Source organism: Mesoplodon bidens (genome assembly GCF_964165515.1).
Source record: "Mesoplodon bidens genome assembly, chromosome: 2".
In the NCBI taxonomy this organism is placed as follows: domain Eukaryota; kingdom Metazoa; phylum Chordata; class Mammalia; order Artiodactyla; family Ziphiidae; genus Mesoplodon; species Mesoplodon bidens.
This window is the reverse complement of record NC_138177.1, coordinates 158,452,961-158,470,048: the sequence shown is the minus strand read 5'-3', so window position 1 is coordinate 158,470,048 and position 17,088 is coordinate 158,452,961. Positions and strand designations below refer to the sequence as shown.

Sequence of the window (17,088 nt, the reverse complement as noted above, 5' to 3'; positions counted from 1 at the left end):
TGAGGGTGGAGGAGTGTTTACCTAGGTTTGGTCAAGGCAGGGGCTCCCAGGCTCCTGAAATTCAGGATTATGTCAGAAGGGTTCCTTTGGGGTGACAGGGTTATATGGAAGTAGCCTAGCTCTCCGTAAGCAAGCCCAAGGATTTCTGGCTCTTTCATGAGTCAGGCAAGAATAGGGACATGGCAGTCTTCTCGATGCAAGACCCCAAGCCAGGAAAGCAGCACTGGTTTCTGGGTTTTGTCCCTTTTTTGGTGGGAGGAGTAGGGGATGAAAAATTATTTTATTCATCTGAGACTGAGATAAAAATATATCCTTCAATGAGCTGTGGCTAAGACAAGATATAGGAATGAGGCACAAAGAACACAGAAAAAACCTACAAAGCCAGTAAGTTATCAAGTCCTGTAGCTCCTTCATGGATCCTTCAAAGTTCTTCCAATACACCAACCTCACTAAGTCCTGATCGCCTGCCCACCAGCTGCTCTTGGGCAGCCTGGCCTACACACCCGAGGACACACGCAGCCCTGGCCCCCAGCACGCCCCGGGCAGATCCAAGCTCCCACTCCTCTGAGCTTCCTGCTCAGGACGGGTCAGCTGCTGCCTCCTATTCAGGACACACTGAACGTGCACTTCTAGACCAGCGGTTCTCAAAGTGTGGTCCCCAGACCAGCAGAAGAGCATCTCTGGGAACTTACCAGAAAGGCACATTCTCGTGTTTCGTCCCAGTCCTACTCAATCAGAAACACAGTGGTGGGGCCCAGCAACCCATTTTTAAAGGTGATTTTGATCCAGACCACGCACAGGCTCTGCTGGGCCTGAGTTCTAATTCCGTCATTTACGGTGTGTGGACTGAGTTACTTCTCGTATGCCTCGTTTCTGTTCCTGTAGAAACAGAACCAATACCACCCACCCTCAGCTGGTTTGTGCGCAGGGCCTTGGGGAAGGAATGAGTTCCACGGTCCCTCTCTCCCCTCCCTTTCCTGGGAGTCCAAGACCGAACAGCAGCCCTCCTTCTATCCCACAAGCTCAGCAAGCTGTTCCTCCAACACTGCACAGTGTTCTGGGGGCACGGGGCCAAGCCCTACTGCCTTGGAAACCCAAAAGAGAAGGGCAGGGCCCCTAAAGGCTAACCTGGGCACTGGGACACGCTGTATCCCCAGCTTGTCCACAGGGTAAGGGTAGGGGTGAGAGGGGGTGGTGGTGTTTGTGTGTGTATGCATCAATTTTGTGTTCACAAAAGGTCGAAGGAAGGACAGAAAACTCCCCTCCCTAAAAGCCACAAGGAGCAGCTGGCCAGCAGGGGCCAGGGTGGTGACTCCTCCATCAGCAGCCACTGAGGTAGGGTCCCAGCACCACACATGCTGACGCCAGGCCCATGACTTCTCTGCCAGAGGCCATTATGTCACAGGGACATACAGGTGCCTGGACCCATGGTACAGGCCAGCAATGGAGCACAAAGCAGCACACCCAGCAGGCACATGTACAATTAAATAGCATGTTTAATCATCTCACAACAGACTGTAGTGCAGTAGTATAAACTGTAAGTTTCTTTTTAAAAAGCCACTCCCCCAAAGCTCCCATTCCTCAACACCCAGAAACCATGGCTGAGGAACCAGTGACAGGGCCGGAGGGATTCAGGAAGTCTCTGTTCCATGAAGCTGAAAGTCTTTCCAGGTCAAGGTTGCCTTATGAGTAGCCAAGAGCCCTAGGAGGAGTTGATGCACACACACTCACTCTAACACACACACACACACACATATGCAAGGGACACAGAAAGAAGACACTCAGACGGACACAGAGGAGACCGCTGTGGGAAAGTCACACACGTGCACTCTCATTCCATAACATTCCAGTCTGTTTGTCGCTATCTCCTCTGGGCACAGGGAGTGGTGGCCTGATCCCTGAAGCAGCCAGGGTGGTCAGGAGGAAGAGGGGTGGCAGTCTGTGTCCAGCCTGACTACTCTGACACAACAGCCCAGCAGCCAGAGGGGCCCCTCTGCATTCCTGAAACAGCCAGCCCTCCCCTAGCCCAGCAGCAGTGATAAGGAGGGGGCACCACTTCCTCTGGGCCTAGCAAGAGGGCGCACTCTGCCCCAAAGACGAGAACAAAGAACGTGCCTGCAGGCAGGCTTTTGGAGCCAGGGGGCTGGTGGTGCTTGTTTCTGTACCCAGGGGTGGAGGACACAGCCAGGCCTCGCTGTGCAGATGCCCCAGAAGCAGCAACCCTGCCAACAAAGAGCTGGAGAGGAGGCCAGGAGCTGGCAGTGTCCATCCTCGGAACAGAGGAGGGGTTCCAAAAAAGGAGGCCCTGAGGTGAGGACATTTTGTGGGACCTGCCAGACGGGTTTAAAGAGAAAACCTCTTCATTCACAGCTTCATTCAGGGGTTCCCGGAGAATGTCTCTGGATTCAAGTACCATCAGCTCTAGTTGAGGGTATTAGGGTGGAGTGACCAGCAGACGCTGGGAGAACAGCTGCCCTCAGACATGGGAGGTATGAGAACCAGCCTGGCAATGCTCTGCACCCTAGCACTGCCAACCCCTAACCTGAGGAGACAGACCAGGTGGCTACAAGATCTCCTCCCGTGGGCTCCTGGCCTTAAGCGGGGCCTGCCCGTTGGGCACGGAGCCGTTCTGACCATGCAGGAGCTTGCCCTTCTCTCGGTCTGGCCATGTGAAGATGGCGTCGTCACTGTCCAGCTCCGACTCCGAGTGCATCAGGCTGCTGCTCAGCACCGGGCCTTTGTGTCTGACGCCTGCAAGGGAGTCAAGGGACCCAGTGTCAGCAGCACAAATCTTCTCTTCCTTGAGCCACACCCTGCACCCTCCTCCCAGCCTGCAGAGGAGCAGAGGGACAGGGACAGTCACGGTCCCCTCTCCTGAAAAGGAGGCTTCCCAAGTCCTCCCAGCCCCGGCTAGATGGAACGCTCCATCAGGGAAGCCTCAGAGAGCGGCTCATCAGGTTCCAATGGGGATTCTTTATTTTCAGCATCTATTAGCTTTGGTTAGGGCCACCCAACGACATTCTCTTTTCTCTCTCTTTTAAATGTAGAATGTTTTATCTCCCTTTATGCAGAGGGTGGAGTTCTGGGGGGGGGCAGGAAATACAAGGAACAAGAACTTAGGCTCTAGAGAATGAGCTTTGTCACTGTACCCTGGCTCAGTATGGATGTAAAGTGCCTGCCAGAGGTGCTGACACTGAGTGAGGACACAATTTCATTCTACGCAGACGTTTACTCTGGCTTCGCTGAGAGGGTACAAGGGGTGGGAGAGCAGGCATGTGGCCCAGAGAGGCCTCTGCTGCACAGCCTGACTGAAGCGGGGACTGTCCCAAGCCGTCAGCTGGTCAGAACACACGAACGAGGACCCATAAGAAGCACCTGAGGTCAGAAAAGATGCCTGAGGTTTTTTTTTTTATATAAATTTATTTTTTTATATTTATTTTTGGCTGTGCTGGGTCTTCATTGCTGTGTACGGGCTTCCTCTAGTTGCAGTGAGCGGGGGCTACTCTTTGTAGCGGTGCACGGGCTTCTCATTGCGGTGGCTTCTCTTGTTACGGAGCACGGGCTCTAGGCACGCAGGCTTCAGTAGTTGTGGCTCATGGGCTCAGTAGTTGTGGCACACGGGCTTAGTTGCTCCGTGGCATGTGGGATCTTCCCGGACCAGGGCTCGAACCCGTGTCCCCTGCATTGGCAGGTGGATTCTTACCCACTGTGCCACCAGGGAAGTCCCAAGATGCCTGAGATTCTATAAGTCACTGTAGTTACCTTCACTACTCATCCTTATGGCTGCAGAGGCCAGACCATACCACGAGGTCTGGTAATAGCTTTAGGGCAGATCCCATCCAACAGCAAGATGGCTGCCCTCTGGCTGGTACAAATGCTACTCCAGCGTAAGCAAAAGGTAGGCGGAGACAGCAGAACTACAAGTGGGAATTGCCAACATCAAGAACCCAGCTTGGCAGCGTTCTGGGCCTGGCATTGCCCAGCCCCAGGACCTAACCCACCTCCTTTCTTAAAAAGGGGACCAGGGCTTCCCTGGTGGCACAGTGGCTAAGAATCCTCCTGCCAATGCAGGGGACATGGGTTCGAGCCCTGGTCTGGGGAGATCCCACATGCCGTGGAGCAACTAAGCCCGTGAGCCACAACTACTGAATCCCGCGCCCCTAGAGCCCGTGCTCCACAACGAAGAGTAGCCCTCGTTCACTGCAACCAGAGAAAAGCCTGCATGCAGCAACGAAGACCCAGCACAGCCCAAAATAAATAAATAAAAAATTAATTAATTAATTAATTAAAAAAAAAAAAGGTGACCAGTCAGGTGAGCTGTGTTTGAACCCTCATCCTCCAACAATCACTCTCCCTCCCCCTGGTCCCATCCAGATCCCCAATAAACACTGAAAGAAGGTCCTGGGATGATTCTCAGGCATTGTCCCTTTCCTGGCCAGACATGACTTCAGGCTGTGAACGATGAGGGCATCTAGACTCTGACTGCACCTGTCACTCGGGAACCACAGCCCCACAGACCTTGCCCGTGTGCTGGTCGTCTGTGCAGTGTGCTCTGGGGCCCAGCTTGTCTACCTCAGGGGCACAGTTCTGGGACATGACTGTGGACAGCCACAACTCGCACTGATTCTCAGGACGGCAGAGCAGCAGGGCCAGAGAAGAACACCAGCTTCCCAGGCTTTTCCAATGTGGTAGGGGACAGTGGCAACATAAGAAGCGTCAAGACCAGGGGAGCGTCAACATTCTCAAAACCTCTGTTTTGCCCCTATAGATGAAATACCCTTTGGGGGCTTTCTCCTCCAGCATCCAAGCACTTGAAGCTTCTCTTGTTCCCTAAAGCCCTTCTGGGCCATAGGTGTGGAGGACAGGAGCCTGAGAGGGGACGTGTTGCTGGCTCCAAAGTACACAGCACTCACCCGGGCCCTCCTACCTCTAGCTCCTGCTCTGCTTGAAGAACTGAGTGGGATTCATCCACTAAGCAATACAAGCTAGGAAGCTGGTTATATCAGTGGGTGCTGAACATGTACATCTCCTCTGACTCAGCAATCCCATTCCTAGGTCTGTACCTAACAGAAATCCATACACATGTCCACCCAAGGACATGGGCAAGAACGCTGACAGCAGCGCTCCCCATCACAGCCCCAAATGGAAAGCACTCAACTGCCCATCAATGGTCTACCCGACAAATAAATACATTCCTACAAAGGAAATTACACGGCAAGGGGAATGAACGAACGACTGCTCCACCTAACACCACGGATGGACGTCCTAAATGTGATGTTGAGGGACAGGCGCCAAGCCCAATGATTCCATTTATATAAACCACTCCAAGATATTAGAAGTAAATTGGGGGGAGGCAGGCAGTGACTGGAAAGAAGCACAAAGGGGGCGCCTCTGGGGGGCTGATTACATGGGTACATTCACTTATGAAATGTGCTTATGATTTTCTGTACACATTAGACTGAATCACAGAAAACTGCTATTTTTATAGGTCAAAAGTCAATTATCAGTAATCTTATATGGTTCAATCTAATAGACTTCAATAGAAAGTCTTGAAAAAAAGTCAATAGAATAGCAAAACCAAACCAAAGCAAAACCCACAACTGCTGAATGTAAACCACGTCTCCTGAGGGTGGGCATGCGTCCCGCTCCGCCTGCTGGTCTTCGGTGCCAGTGGCTCTGAGCTCGCTCAGGTGGGCGCACGCCACTTCCAGTTCTTCCTCCTCCTCCCAGCGGCATCCACCTCGGCTCACTTCCATACACGTCACGCTCCACTAAACTCACTCTTCTTCCGGCTGAACTTCTTCAGTTCCAGACCTGGTACAGTTTGGTCCTGAATCCCATTCTCCTCACCCTACTAGTGACTCTGCTCTGGGTTGCACCCAAGAATCCACTGCAGAGCCCAGAACAACAGCCGGGACTTCTGGCCTGGTCAGACCCACACCAGACGCAAGGCGACTCTCACCGCTTCGTGTGGACACCGCACACGGAAGGGCCTGCCGACCCTCATCTAGTCTCATCTTGGTTACCTGGGAGCAGCTGGCCACCTGCAGCGCCCCCCCCCGCTCCCTCCCTTTCCCCACAAGTCTGCCTTCCCATCCTGCCGTCACCCAGCTTTTCCCTCCCGCCTGCCTCAAAAGAGGCATCTAAGTCCCTTACCCCCTCCTCCCTCCCTGCCCAGGACCCTCCCCTCTGTCTCCTGTGTCTCTGCCTGCAAGCTGCTCCTGAACCCCGTCCACCCCGTCCTGAATCTCCACTTACTGTTGCTCAACTTCTAAAAGGACTTTTAGATATTTAGGGCCTCCATTTTCTCACCACCTACGTACTTCCTAAATAAACTGCACTTTGAATTCCGCCATCTCTCACTCACCATCTATCTACTCCAGTTCTTTAGGTGACCAGAAACTTCTCCAGTGTTGTCACTGCCATCATCACCAATTCTCACCCTTCTCTTCCGCAGCACCAAGCACACTGACTGCTCCCTGGTGACACCCCTCCTCCCTCACCTCAGCTCCTTAGCCCTGGACTCTTCTTTTGTCCCTCGACACTCTCCCCAGAAGGGATGTGATCTACTTTTGCGGAGCCGACCGTCACCAGCATACAGAAGACTCCTATCCAGTCCTGCTCTGCTGAGTTCAATTTAATTCATCTTCTCTTACCCAAACTGCACTGACTGTCCTAATTCTGTGGTCAGGGCTATCAGTCCCTGTCTCTCATGTCAGAAGGCAGCCTGGACCTTTCCCGTCCCTCCATCCCACTGAAAACCAAGCTGTCTGAGCCATCATCATCCCTCCTCGGACCGTCGCAAGAATCTCCTTGCTGGCCTCCACCTGTAATCTCTTCAATGAATGAAATGTTGTCACTAGACTAATTTTACTATGCCAGCATTTTCAAGATGTCACGTCTCATCACCATCAGAATAAATGCTTAACTCCTTAGGCTGATGTTCAAAACACCCCATAATTTCATCCTCCAGCCTCATTTCCTCAACCCCATTCATAACTGTTCTAAACCAAATGATCTTTTCCAGTGCTTCTTCTGCAGTCTTTTGCATCTAATAAAACCACCCAATCCACAGATGCTCAAAGAAGATGTTTGGGCACCATCCTTTACTTTTCCTTTTCTCTCAGCCCCCCTTGGAAAGCATATCATGAACCTCAGCAAGCCTTCCCCCCAAATGTATCTGGAACCCATCTGCCTCTCTCCATCTCATCATCTCTCCACCATAAGGGCATTCTATCTAATCTCTCACCCACTTTGCCTCTCCAATTCCTTCACAGAGCAGCCACAGTTGTCTTTTTAAAATGTAAATCTAACTGTACTGTGCACCTCCTTAAAAAAACTACCCATGGCTCCCCGTTGCTCTTAGACGCAACCCACAGCAAGGTCCCTGCTCACCTGTCTGGTCTTGTGCCACTCACCCCGTGCTCACCATGTCTTCTTCAAATCCCCTCTGCTCATTCCAGCAGTCGGGCCTTCACCAACTTTGCCTGCAATCCTATTTCCCAGAGTCTTCATGTGCCTTCCTCTCCTTCTCGTCGTCCCTTGGGTCTCAGCTTAAGTGTTATTCTTTATAAAGACCTTCCGTTATCACATTTTGTATATTTGTGAATTTGTTTGTCTAATGTCGGCCCGACATAAACTACACAAGAGCAATGTCTTTCTGTTTAGTTCACTGTAATGTAACCAGTATCTGGCATAGGGCCTGGTACACAGCGGTATTAATCCATATTTACAGATGAATAAGGTACAGTCCCTGCCCTCAAGGATATTACTGACTAGTAAGTGGACAAACAATAACATAACTGATATCATACAGTGAGAGAAATGCCAAAACAGACACGTGGGAGAAAGATGAGCACGACCTTAACTGGCAGGTTAAGGGAAGGGTGAGAAAGCGCTTTCTGGACAGAAATACGAACCAACAAAATTTGTTTAGAAAAGAGAGATACCAGCAAGGAGGAGGATCTCAGAAAAGCACAGTGACGTAAGCTCACCAAGGCCACGTCTACCAGACCAAAAGTAAGTCGCGAATGACTTCAAGGAGTGGAAAAGCCTTGCCAGAGCAACGTAAACACAACCTTGGCTACCTTGCAGATGGTGCTGCACGACGTTCTCCCCTCGAGGCCTCATCCTCGGTATCCTGTGTGGCACTCTGGCTGCACTTCTGTGGTTCGCTAGGCCCCAGCCTCCAGGCACCGCCCCACAGTGTTCCCTAACCAAGCTGCCTGGGTGCTGACAGAGCCCAGACTGCCTGTGAGCATTTATTCTCTCCTCATATGTCTTCTCGCTCACTACAGTGAAATTCTGAGGGCACAGCCTATGGTTTAGAACTCTCTATAGTACCCTTACAGCCTCTCCTAATACGAAGCTTTAAGCACGAGAGACGTTTAATAAATACTTTGTATAAAACTAGTTCTACTTGCAGAGTGTTTAGGAATAGCTCTATATAGAGTCCAGCTCCCATAAAGAGATGAGGCCTGTGCTGTGGCATCCGTGATGAATGGGAACCTCGCCGATGACCTAGTCCAGACAAGGACGGAGGGCCCTCTACCCACCCTGGCCCTCCGAGCCCCATCACTGAAAGCCGTCTTAATGCTTGTGCAGCTGGAAATTCTTTGACAGATGAGCCCAGTGCACCTGGAGCCAGCAGGGGAGCTGCCCTCCACCTGCTCTAAGACAATGATGGAGCCTGTGGATCTACCTGACAAATACTGGAGAGAGGAAGATGGGAGAGGATGGCTGGCTGGCAAGGAGGCCAGCTGGCAGACACTGGCTTTGATCTCTTCATGGCCTCACCTGTCTGCCCAGAAAGGACAGACTGATCAGGAATAAGAGACCAAGGTCCCTGAGCCCGACTACGGGGGCAGCTTGAAAAGCTCAGCTCCAGGCAGGAACCCTGAGGGGAACGAGCAGGCAAAGGAAAGCAAGAGGCTGAGCCCCTCGGCACAGTCAAAGGACCACTAAGAAGTGAGCCCTGGAGTCCGAGCTTGTCCAGTAGGCAGCTTCTGCCCCCACAGGGCAAAGCCGACCCTGAGCCCTCGTCAGGGAGGGGACAAGATGCTTTTCCAGCACAAAGAGCTGCCAACAAAAACACATTTAGGAGGGACAGGTGATGGTGGTGGCTCTTCAGGGAGAGTGCACCAACCTAGACACCCCCGGTTCCCAGTTCCCGGGGCCACTACCTGCTCGGGAGGTTGGCTTCAGTTCCAGGCTTTCCTGATCCGTGGCATCCAGGATCCTGTACTTGCTTTTCCTCTTAGGTTTTCCTTTTTGTCTGAAAAACACAATCCCCTGCTCAGGAAAGAGGTTCTGTGTGAGGTTCAGGCAGCCCACCACAGGGTGGCAGCCAGACTGCATGCAGAGCCCTGTCTTGGGGGATGCTGCTTAATGGAAGGGCTGTTTCTCCTTGTGTCTCAGCTGGGAAAGGTAGCAGCTGTGATTTGTTATTCAAATAGTCCTCACCAATTTGGGAAAAGGTAAAGAAAGGAAACATTATCATTTTATCATGGACTCACCACTCCACAGTGGCAATGAAGGAAGGATAGATGGGTTAAAAATGTAAATGTAAATGACACTCCTATGCTTGAAGGGTATAGGGTGGAGGAAAGCATTAAACCAGCAAAACCTTGTTAATGGTGGTTGTCCTAGGCTGGTGGGAATTTTTTAAAATTCTTTTAATTTTCTAAGTTTTATTGTGAGATTATATTGCAGGTTGAATCTCAGTTCTGCCACTTATTAACTGTGTGTCCATGGAAAATGTCATTTTCCTGAGAAAAGGTTGTTATGCATATTAAAAAAGATATTACCTATAAAATGTATAAAATGTTATACACATTTTATACATTTTTGCTTGGTACACAGTAAACATAGAAATGATACCTATTATTAATAATTAAAAACATAATAAATGTTACCATTAAATATTATAAGACTAGCTAGGAAGACTAAACGAAAAAACCTGAAAGACTTAATCATGACTAACCTAAGTCTACAATTAGGTAAAAACATGTACACGTGAGAAGCCCAGACTGAAAGGCAGGCGGACAAATTAAGAACCCATGTGCTACAGCTACATGTAAATGAAATCAGAACACTCCCTAACACCATACACAAAAATAAACTCAAAATGGATTAAACACCTAAATGTAAGACCAGACACTATAAAACTCTTAGAGGAAAGCACAGGAAGAACACTCTTGGACATAAATCACAGCAAGATCTTTTTTGACCCACCTCCGAAAGTAATGAAAATAAAAACAAAAATCAACAGATGGGACCTAATGAAACTTAAAAGCTTTTGCACAGCAAAGGAAACCATAAACAAGACAAAAAGACAACCCTCAGAATGGGAGAACATATTTGCAAACAGAACAACGGACAAAGGATTCATCTCCAAAATATACAAACAGCTCATGCAGCTCAATATTAAAAAACAAACAAACAACCCAATCAAAAAAATGGACAGAAGACCTAAATAGACATTTCTCCAAAGAAGACATACAGATGGCCATGAAGCACATGAAAAGATGCTCAGCATCACTAGTTATTAGAGAAATGCAAATCAAAACTACAATGAGGTATCACCTCACACCAGTTAAAATGGCCATCATCAGAAAATCTACAAACAACAAATGCTGGAGAGGGTGTGGAGAAAGGGAACCCTCTTGCACTGTTGGTGGGAATGTAAATTGATACAGCTACTATGGAGAACAGTATGGAGGTTCCTTAAAAAACTAAAAATAGAATTACCATATGATCCAGCAATCCCACTACTGGGCATATACCCAGAGAAAACCATAATTCAAAAAGACACAGGCACTCCAATGTTCACTGCAGCACTATTTACAATAGCCAGGTCATGGAAGCAACCTAAATGTCCAACGACAGATGAATGGATAAAGAAGATGTGGTACATATATACAATGGAATATACTCAGCCATAAAAAGGAACCAAACTGGGTCATTTGTAGAGATGTGGATGGACCTAGAGACTGTCATACAGAGTGAGGTAAGTCAGAAAGAGAAAAACAAATATCATATATTAACGCACGTATGTGGAATTTAGAAAAATGGTACAGATGAACCTGTTTGCAAGGCAGAAATAGAGACACAGACGTAGAGAACAAACATATGGACACCAAGGGGGGAAAGGGGTGGTGGGATGAATTGGGAGATTGGGATCGACATATATACACTAATATGTATAAAATAGAGAAGTAATGAGAACCTGCTGTACAGCACAGGGAACTTTACTTAATGCTCTGTGGTGACCTAAACAGGAAGGAAATCCAGAAAAGAGGGGGTATATGTATTCATAAAGCTGATTCACTTCGCTGTACAGCAGAAACTAACACAACAATGTAAAGCAACTATACCGCAATTTAAAAGAACCCATGTGCTAAGGTGGTGAGGTTGAGGTGTGGAGTATTAAAGGCCACACACCCTAGAGATAAGAGCCAGGTCCACACCCCAGGCACTCCCACTCCCACTCCAGCCACAGCCACGTTTTCCAGGTGGCAAATCACTGCAGTGACAGCCACTCAGCCTAAAGGAGTGTGCTTCTGCCTTCAGGAGTGTCAGAGGTAAGGAGAACTTCTCTGTGCATGCCGTGGGTGGGCCATGGCATGTAACAGCGATGGGAAGGGAAGAAACCCAGGACTCAGCGCCCTCAATATAGAAGGTGCCAGATACCTCTCTAATGAATAAATATGTAATTAGAAGCCCGAACAAATTTCCAGGGGAAGTCCATCTTACCTCTTACAACAACAGATTACAGTCCAGGAGAGGATTCCCAAGGCAACAACAATGACAAAGGAAGCAATGATAACATATAACACGCTCCACTCTGCCAAGAGAAACAAAATATTAAGGGCAGTGAGAAAAGAGGCTAGAAGGGAGGTCTGGGCTGCCCACCTTGGGCAGGAGATGGCTTCGCTCTGTAAACAAGAAGGCCCCTCGGGCTCCCCAGGGAAGGTGAGACCTTGGAGTTAAAGGCAGCTGAAACTTTAAGCCTTATGAATTGCCCCTGTTTTCTAGCTGGTGCTCTGAGACCCTGGGGCAGTGGGGCAGGCTGTAAGGAGCTTTAACAGAGGGAAAGGGGGGAATGGAAACCTGGGGCCAGAGTACACAGGCACTCCAAAAAGACAGGAGGCCTTGCGGCTCCTCTGATTTAGGCTGCATTTTGTAGTTGGTCTGATTTAAGCTTGTTTCTTCTTAAACAACTGCTTCAGGGGAATTCCCTGGCAGTCCAGTGGTTAGGACTCGGCACTTTCACCGCCAGGGCCCAGGTTCAATCCATGGTCGGGGAACTAAGCAACTAAGATCCCGCAAGCTGTGCTGGGAGGCCAAAACAAAAACAAAAACAAAAACAAAAAACTGCTTCAGAGCTTTCCTCTAACCTTGAGCAAGTGTGGAGGAAGCAAGTAAAAGTCCTCTGCAAACAGAAAATACACAAAGTTCTTCTCCTTGCTTGCTCATCTGCCTTGGAAACACCAACACCCACCCACTCAACTCAGAGCCACATTCAATGCCAAACCAGCTGGCACAGTTCCAAGCAGAAAACTCACCACAGTTGCTATCTCCATCCCTCAGCTGCACCTTGATGAAATTCTCCATCCAAAAAGGGTCACAGATACAGCGTTTGGTGAATGAATCACAGTGGCCATGGTCAGAACAGTTCAACTGGCATGCTGAAAGTATCAGGAAAGGGAAAAAAGTCAAGGGGAGTCAGAGCCGGGGGTTGACCAAATTCCAGTGCCCATGAAGATGCGAAGGGATCCCCTTGCTCAATAGCCTGTGATGACATTTCCTGGAGAACTGCCCCAAGAACCTTTATAGCTGGGCACAGTGCCCATTATTAACATCATGGATAAAGCTGGAGCAGTTAGAAGGGCTCCAGACTGTTTTTACTTGCTGTTTCTCCATATCAGCAGTTCTTAATCTTTCATGTCCCACAGACCCCCTTCTCTGAATAATTGCCAAAATAAAACTCATAGTATTACAAAGGAAGGCAATTATACTATACATGTTTTTGAAGTGTTTAAGAATACAAAACTTTAAAATAATATGTGCGTCTTTATTAAAATATTAAGTAACAAGATCTAGAAGTGTGTCTAACAACTGTCATAATTTTGAAGTGGTGATGAGTAAAAATGCTATTTCATTACGTAGTATGATACAAAATTATGAGATTTCTATTGCCTTAAAGTCACATGTTCTGTTAATACTAGCTGTAGTTTCTTGCCTACCTTCATGATTGAGGAAAACAATAAATTTGTTAGAGGTTCGTGAAAATAAGGATGTAATTTTTTTCCCATTCAAACTCACAGCCCCTCTTAATGCTATCTCAGGGGCCCATGGAAGGTTAAGAAGCTCTGCAATGAGTGGAGACTCTTTCAAGAAAAAATGGTAGTTGAGGAAAGCGATTATCTCCTTGTTCCCAGAGAACAGGAAATGAAGCCCAAGGACAGCAGGGACTGACAGGTGAGCTGTGGACACTGGGTGGACTCTCATTCCCAACTTCCCAGAATTACTCACTGACAGTATTGACTTCCAGGGCTCTGAATATCAGAAAGTCTGCCTTTTGCTTCCGCAGCTCACTCTTGAGCATCACTGCCACCTCATGGCCTTTGAAGATCTGGTGAGGAGGCTCATTTTGAACAAAAAATACCATCTTGGTGCTGCAGAGACATGCAACAGTATGAATGAGCTGAAGCTGTCAACACGATAGCAGTAGCTATCATTTGCTAAGTACCTTCTGTCTGTGCCAGACCCTGTGCTAAGTGTTATACACATTCTCTCACAGGAAGCCCGTGAGAAAGGGGTTATCAGCATCATCTCCATTTTATAGAGGACAACACTGGGGCTCAGAGGGGTTAAGTAACTTGCCCAAGGTCACACAGTTAATTATGGCAGAGCCAGATCCCAACCCTGATATGTCTGACTCTAAAGCCTATGCTTTTAGAAAAGGCTTAAGCTGCCCCAACTAACAAGAAGACCTATTCCAAAAGCTAACTGGAGGCCAGAAAAATGGGGACTTGGTTATGGGTACATCCCTGCTGTCAGCCTTTTAACAGCTAAGAGTGCGGTGCTGTTGGGTTTGTGCTGGGTTATCTGTGAGACAAACCACAGTGCTTTATAAAATATTAATTGTTGGACAGCATCAAAGCATTATCCATAGATCAAAACATAGCCAAAATGATCATTACTATGACAGCAACGATAAAGACGACACACAATGGTGTGGCCGGTGCAAGATCATGTTATTCTAGGCCCAGAATCTGTTTACTTTCTGACCGTCAACTTCTGTCCAAGGTAGACCATGTCTGAACTCACTTCTGGGTGGCACAAAATCTGTTCTCTCTGTCTTGGCCTCCATTTTTGGCAGCCTGCTTCGTGACTCCGTGTTAGTCTCACAAACTGAACTTTCCCAATCAGTGGGTCACACTGGGTTTATAGGTGAGCCCCAGGTATTGATCCCCATAGCACACAGGGTGGCTGGGTGGGACCTGGGTATCCCAGAGGCTCTGGACCAGCTGCTTCCAGTATAACTGTCTATTTATCCCAAAGTGCCATATAAACAGCATCATTTTCTATGGGTGGATTGACATGAAAGTTTGGGAAGCCCTGTTCTAAGACTTTTAAAAGTGTGCTGCATATGAGGCTAACAATGGGTATAATAAACTCCAGATTCAAGAAACAAACCTTTTCCATAAAAGATTTGTGGTCATTTCTCATATATACACTACTATATATAAAACAGATTACTAATGAGAACCTACTATATAGCACAGGGAACTCTAGTCACTGTTCTGTGGTGACCTAAATGGGAAGGAAATCTAAAAAAGAGAGGATATATGTATATGTATAACTGCTTCACTTTGCTGTATAGCAAAAACTAACACAACATTGTAAAGCAACGATACTTCAATAAAAATTAATTAAAAGAAATCTGTGGTCATTTCTCATATTTTCTCCTAGTTACCTAATTCATGCTTATAGTTTCAATTTCTGTCTATATACAAGCAACCCTCAAATCTTTGTCTCCTCTCCCTATGTCCCTCCTGAGTGACCAAATCTGTATCTGCAAATGCTTGCTAGAATATCTATACCAGATCTTCCACAGGCATCTCAAATTCAACATGTTCCAAAATAAACTTATAATAATCACTAACTCATTAAGTGTTAGAGACTACACAAACATTATCTTATGTAATCTTCAACAACCCTATAGCACCTATAACATGGGTGCTAGCATTTTTATAAGTGAAGAACGGGTTCGGAGAGGTGCAGTAACCTGCCCACTGTCACAAAGCTGCCGCTAACAGAGCAGGACTCAGAAGCCAGGTCTGCCTGGTGTGAGGCCCATGCTCTTTCCCACTGTAATAAACTATCTCTCTCCAATCATATCCTCCTCCTGAATTCCTCAGCTAAGCCAATCTAGGCCAAGCCAGAAACCCAGAGTCACTGTGATGCTTCTCTCTTCCTCGTGTCCCAGAGGCAGTGACGGCAAGCGTGCAAGCAAACCCTTCCGCAACGCTCTTACCCGCACTCTCGCTAGTGTCTTCCACTGCTTTGTCCCAGCCAATTCCCACCAGCTTGATCGATCCCAGCAGCCACCTTCCCTTTTCCTATTCCCAGGCTGCTGAGCAGAGGTTAAAAAGAAAGTCCTAATCATCATGCTGTCTCTGACCCAGTGAACCCTGACTGCATATGAGATTCACCTGGGGAGTTTTAAAAATTTAGGTGCCCAGACCTCACTCCAGACCAACTGAATCATAATCTGTGGGGGTGAGGCTTGGGTAATGGTATGTTCATAAAAGCTCCAGGGGATACTATTACGCAGCTGGAGTTGGGAATCGCTGCTCTGACCTCATGTCTCTAACCTTGGTTGAGACCCTGGTATTGCTCAAAGCCAGCATCCTTTCCTGGAGCTGCTGTTCTCAACCTTCACCACTTTCCTCAGGCTGCCCACCTCATTCTCACCTCCTCAAAGCAGATGGCCTTGCCTCCAGTTTCAGAGAAAAAACAGGACGCTGGTCCCAGTACTCTCAAATTTCATCCTTCTCTACTTCTAAATTCACCCATAATAGCAGATCTTGCCTCCTCTCCTCCTGCCTCCAGGGAAAGTGGTCTCCTGCTCTGCCCACAGCCAGCGCCCCAGACCTACCTCCATGTATAACCCGCCTCCCCAGTCGCCACCATCTACCTTTCCTCTGCGCCTTCCCCTCAGTCTATAAAAATGTTCAAGTATTTCCTATCTTTAAAAGGTGTTCTTCTGAGCTTGTCTCCCATACTGTTTTCAACACCAGCCTCTTCAAAGAGGCTTTATACTTACCATCTCTGTATCCTCAAACTATAAAAAAAAATTTCTCCCAGCATCTAAGTAAAATGATCTCACTATAGTTCTGATGATCTACTAATTACAAACCCAAAAGCCTGTTTTGCGTGCTCACCACACCTGTCTCTATAGCACCTGATTCCTTTGGCAGCGCCCCTTACTGCCAGCTTGTCCCTTAACTTCCAGCAGACCGCTCCCACCTGGTCTTCCTCCCACCTCTCTGACGGCTGTTTCTCAGTTTCCTTTGCTGGCCCTTCTTTCCTTGCCTCCCCCGTAAATACTCATGTTCTCCAGAGCTCTGTCCTTAACCCTCCTGACACTCTCCCAGTGTGACTCATCCGTCCTCATGGCCTTAACGCCTGCCTGTATGTAGTGACTCCCTATCTCAGGCCTTTCCTTCCACCTCAAGTTCCAGCCTATATGTGCTACTACCTGTCCCTATGTAACCCATAAGATACCCCAACTTCAACAGTCAAAACTGAACTCATTATCTTTTCTTTGAAACTGGTTCCTTTTGTATCCCTAATCTCAGTTAATGGCATTCACCATCTATCTAGGCATCCAAACAAAAATCCTCACATTTGATGACTCACTCACTTTCATTCCCCAAAGGTCACCAAGTCCTACTGATTTACCTCTGAATTTCTTTTAATTTCCTCTTCTCTTCTGCCATTTCCACTGCCACTACCTCAATTCAGGTGTTATTACCTTTTTTACTAGACTAGTCCAAAAGCGTCCTGATTGGTCTC

At 47.9% G+C, this 17,088-nt stretch overlaps 1 protein-coding gene across 2 annotated transcripts in view; it reads right to left on the bottom strand.

The window, feature by feature from the left end:
- Window positions 1–1,496: 1,496 nt before the first annotated feature.
- The window catches only part of KIAA0319L (KIAA0319 like), a 109,131-nt gene continuing 93,539 nt past the window's right edge, over window positions 1,497–17,088 (bottom strand). For both annotated transcript variants that reach the window (XM_081226679.1, XM_081226678.1), the window contains 5 exons: window positions 13,537–13,679; window positions 12,567–12,689; window positions 11,755–11,845; window positions 9,183–9,274; window positions 1,497–2,751 (listed from right to left, as the gene is read on the bottom strand). In XM_081226679.1, coding sequence (XP_081082805.1) covers window positions 2,564–2,751; window positions 9,183–9,274; window positions 11,755–11,845; window positions 12,567–12,689; window positions 13,537–13,679 — 637 coding nt within the window. In that variant the 3' untranslated portion in view covers window positions 1,497–2,563. The remainder of the gene's footprint in view (window positions 2,752–9,182; window positions 9,275–11,754; window positions 11,846–12,566; window positions 12,690–13,536; window positions 13,680–17,088) is intronic.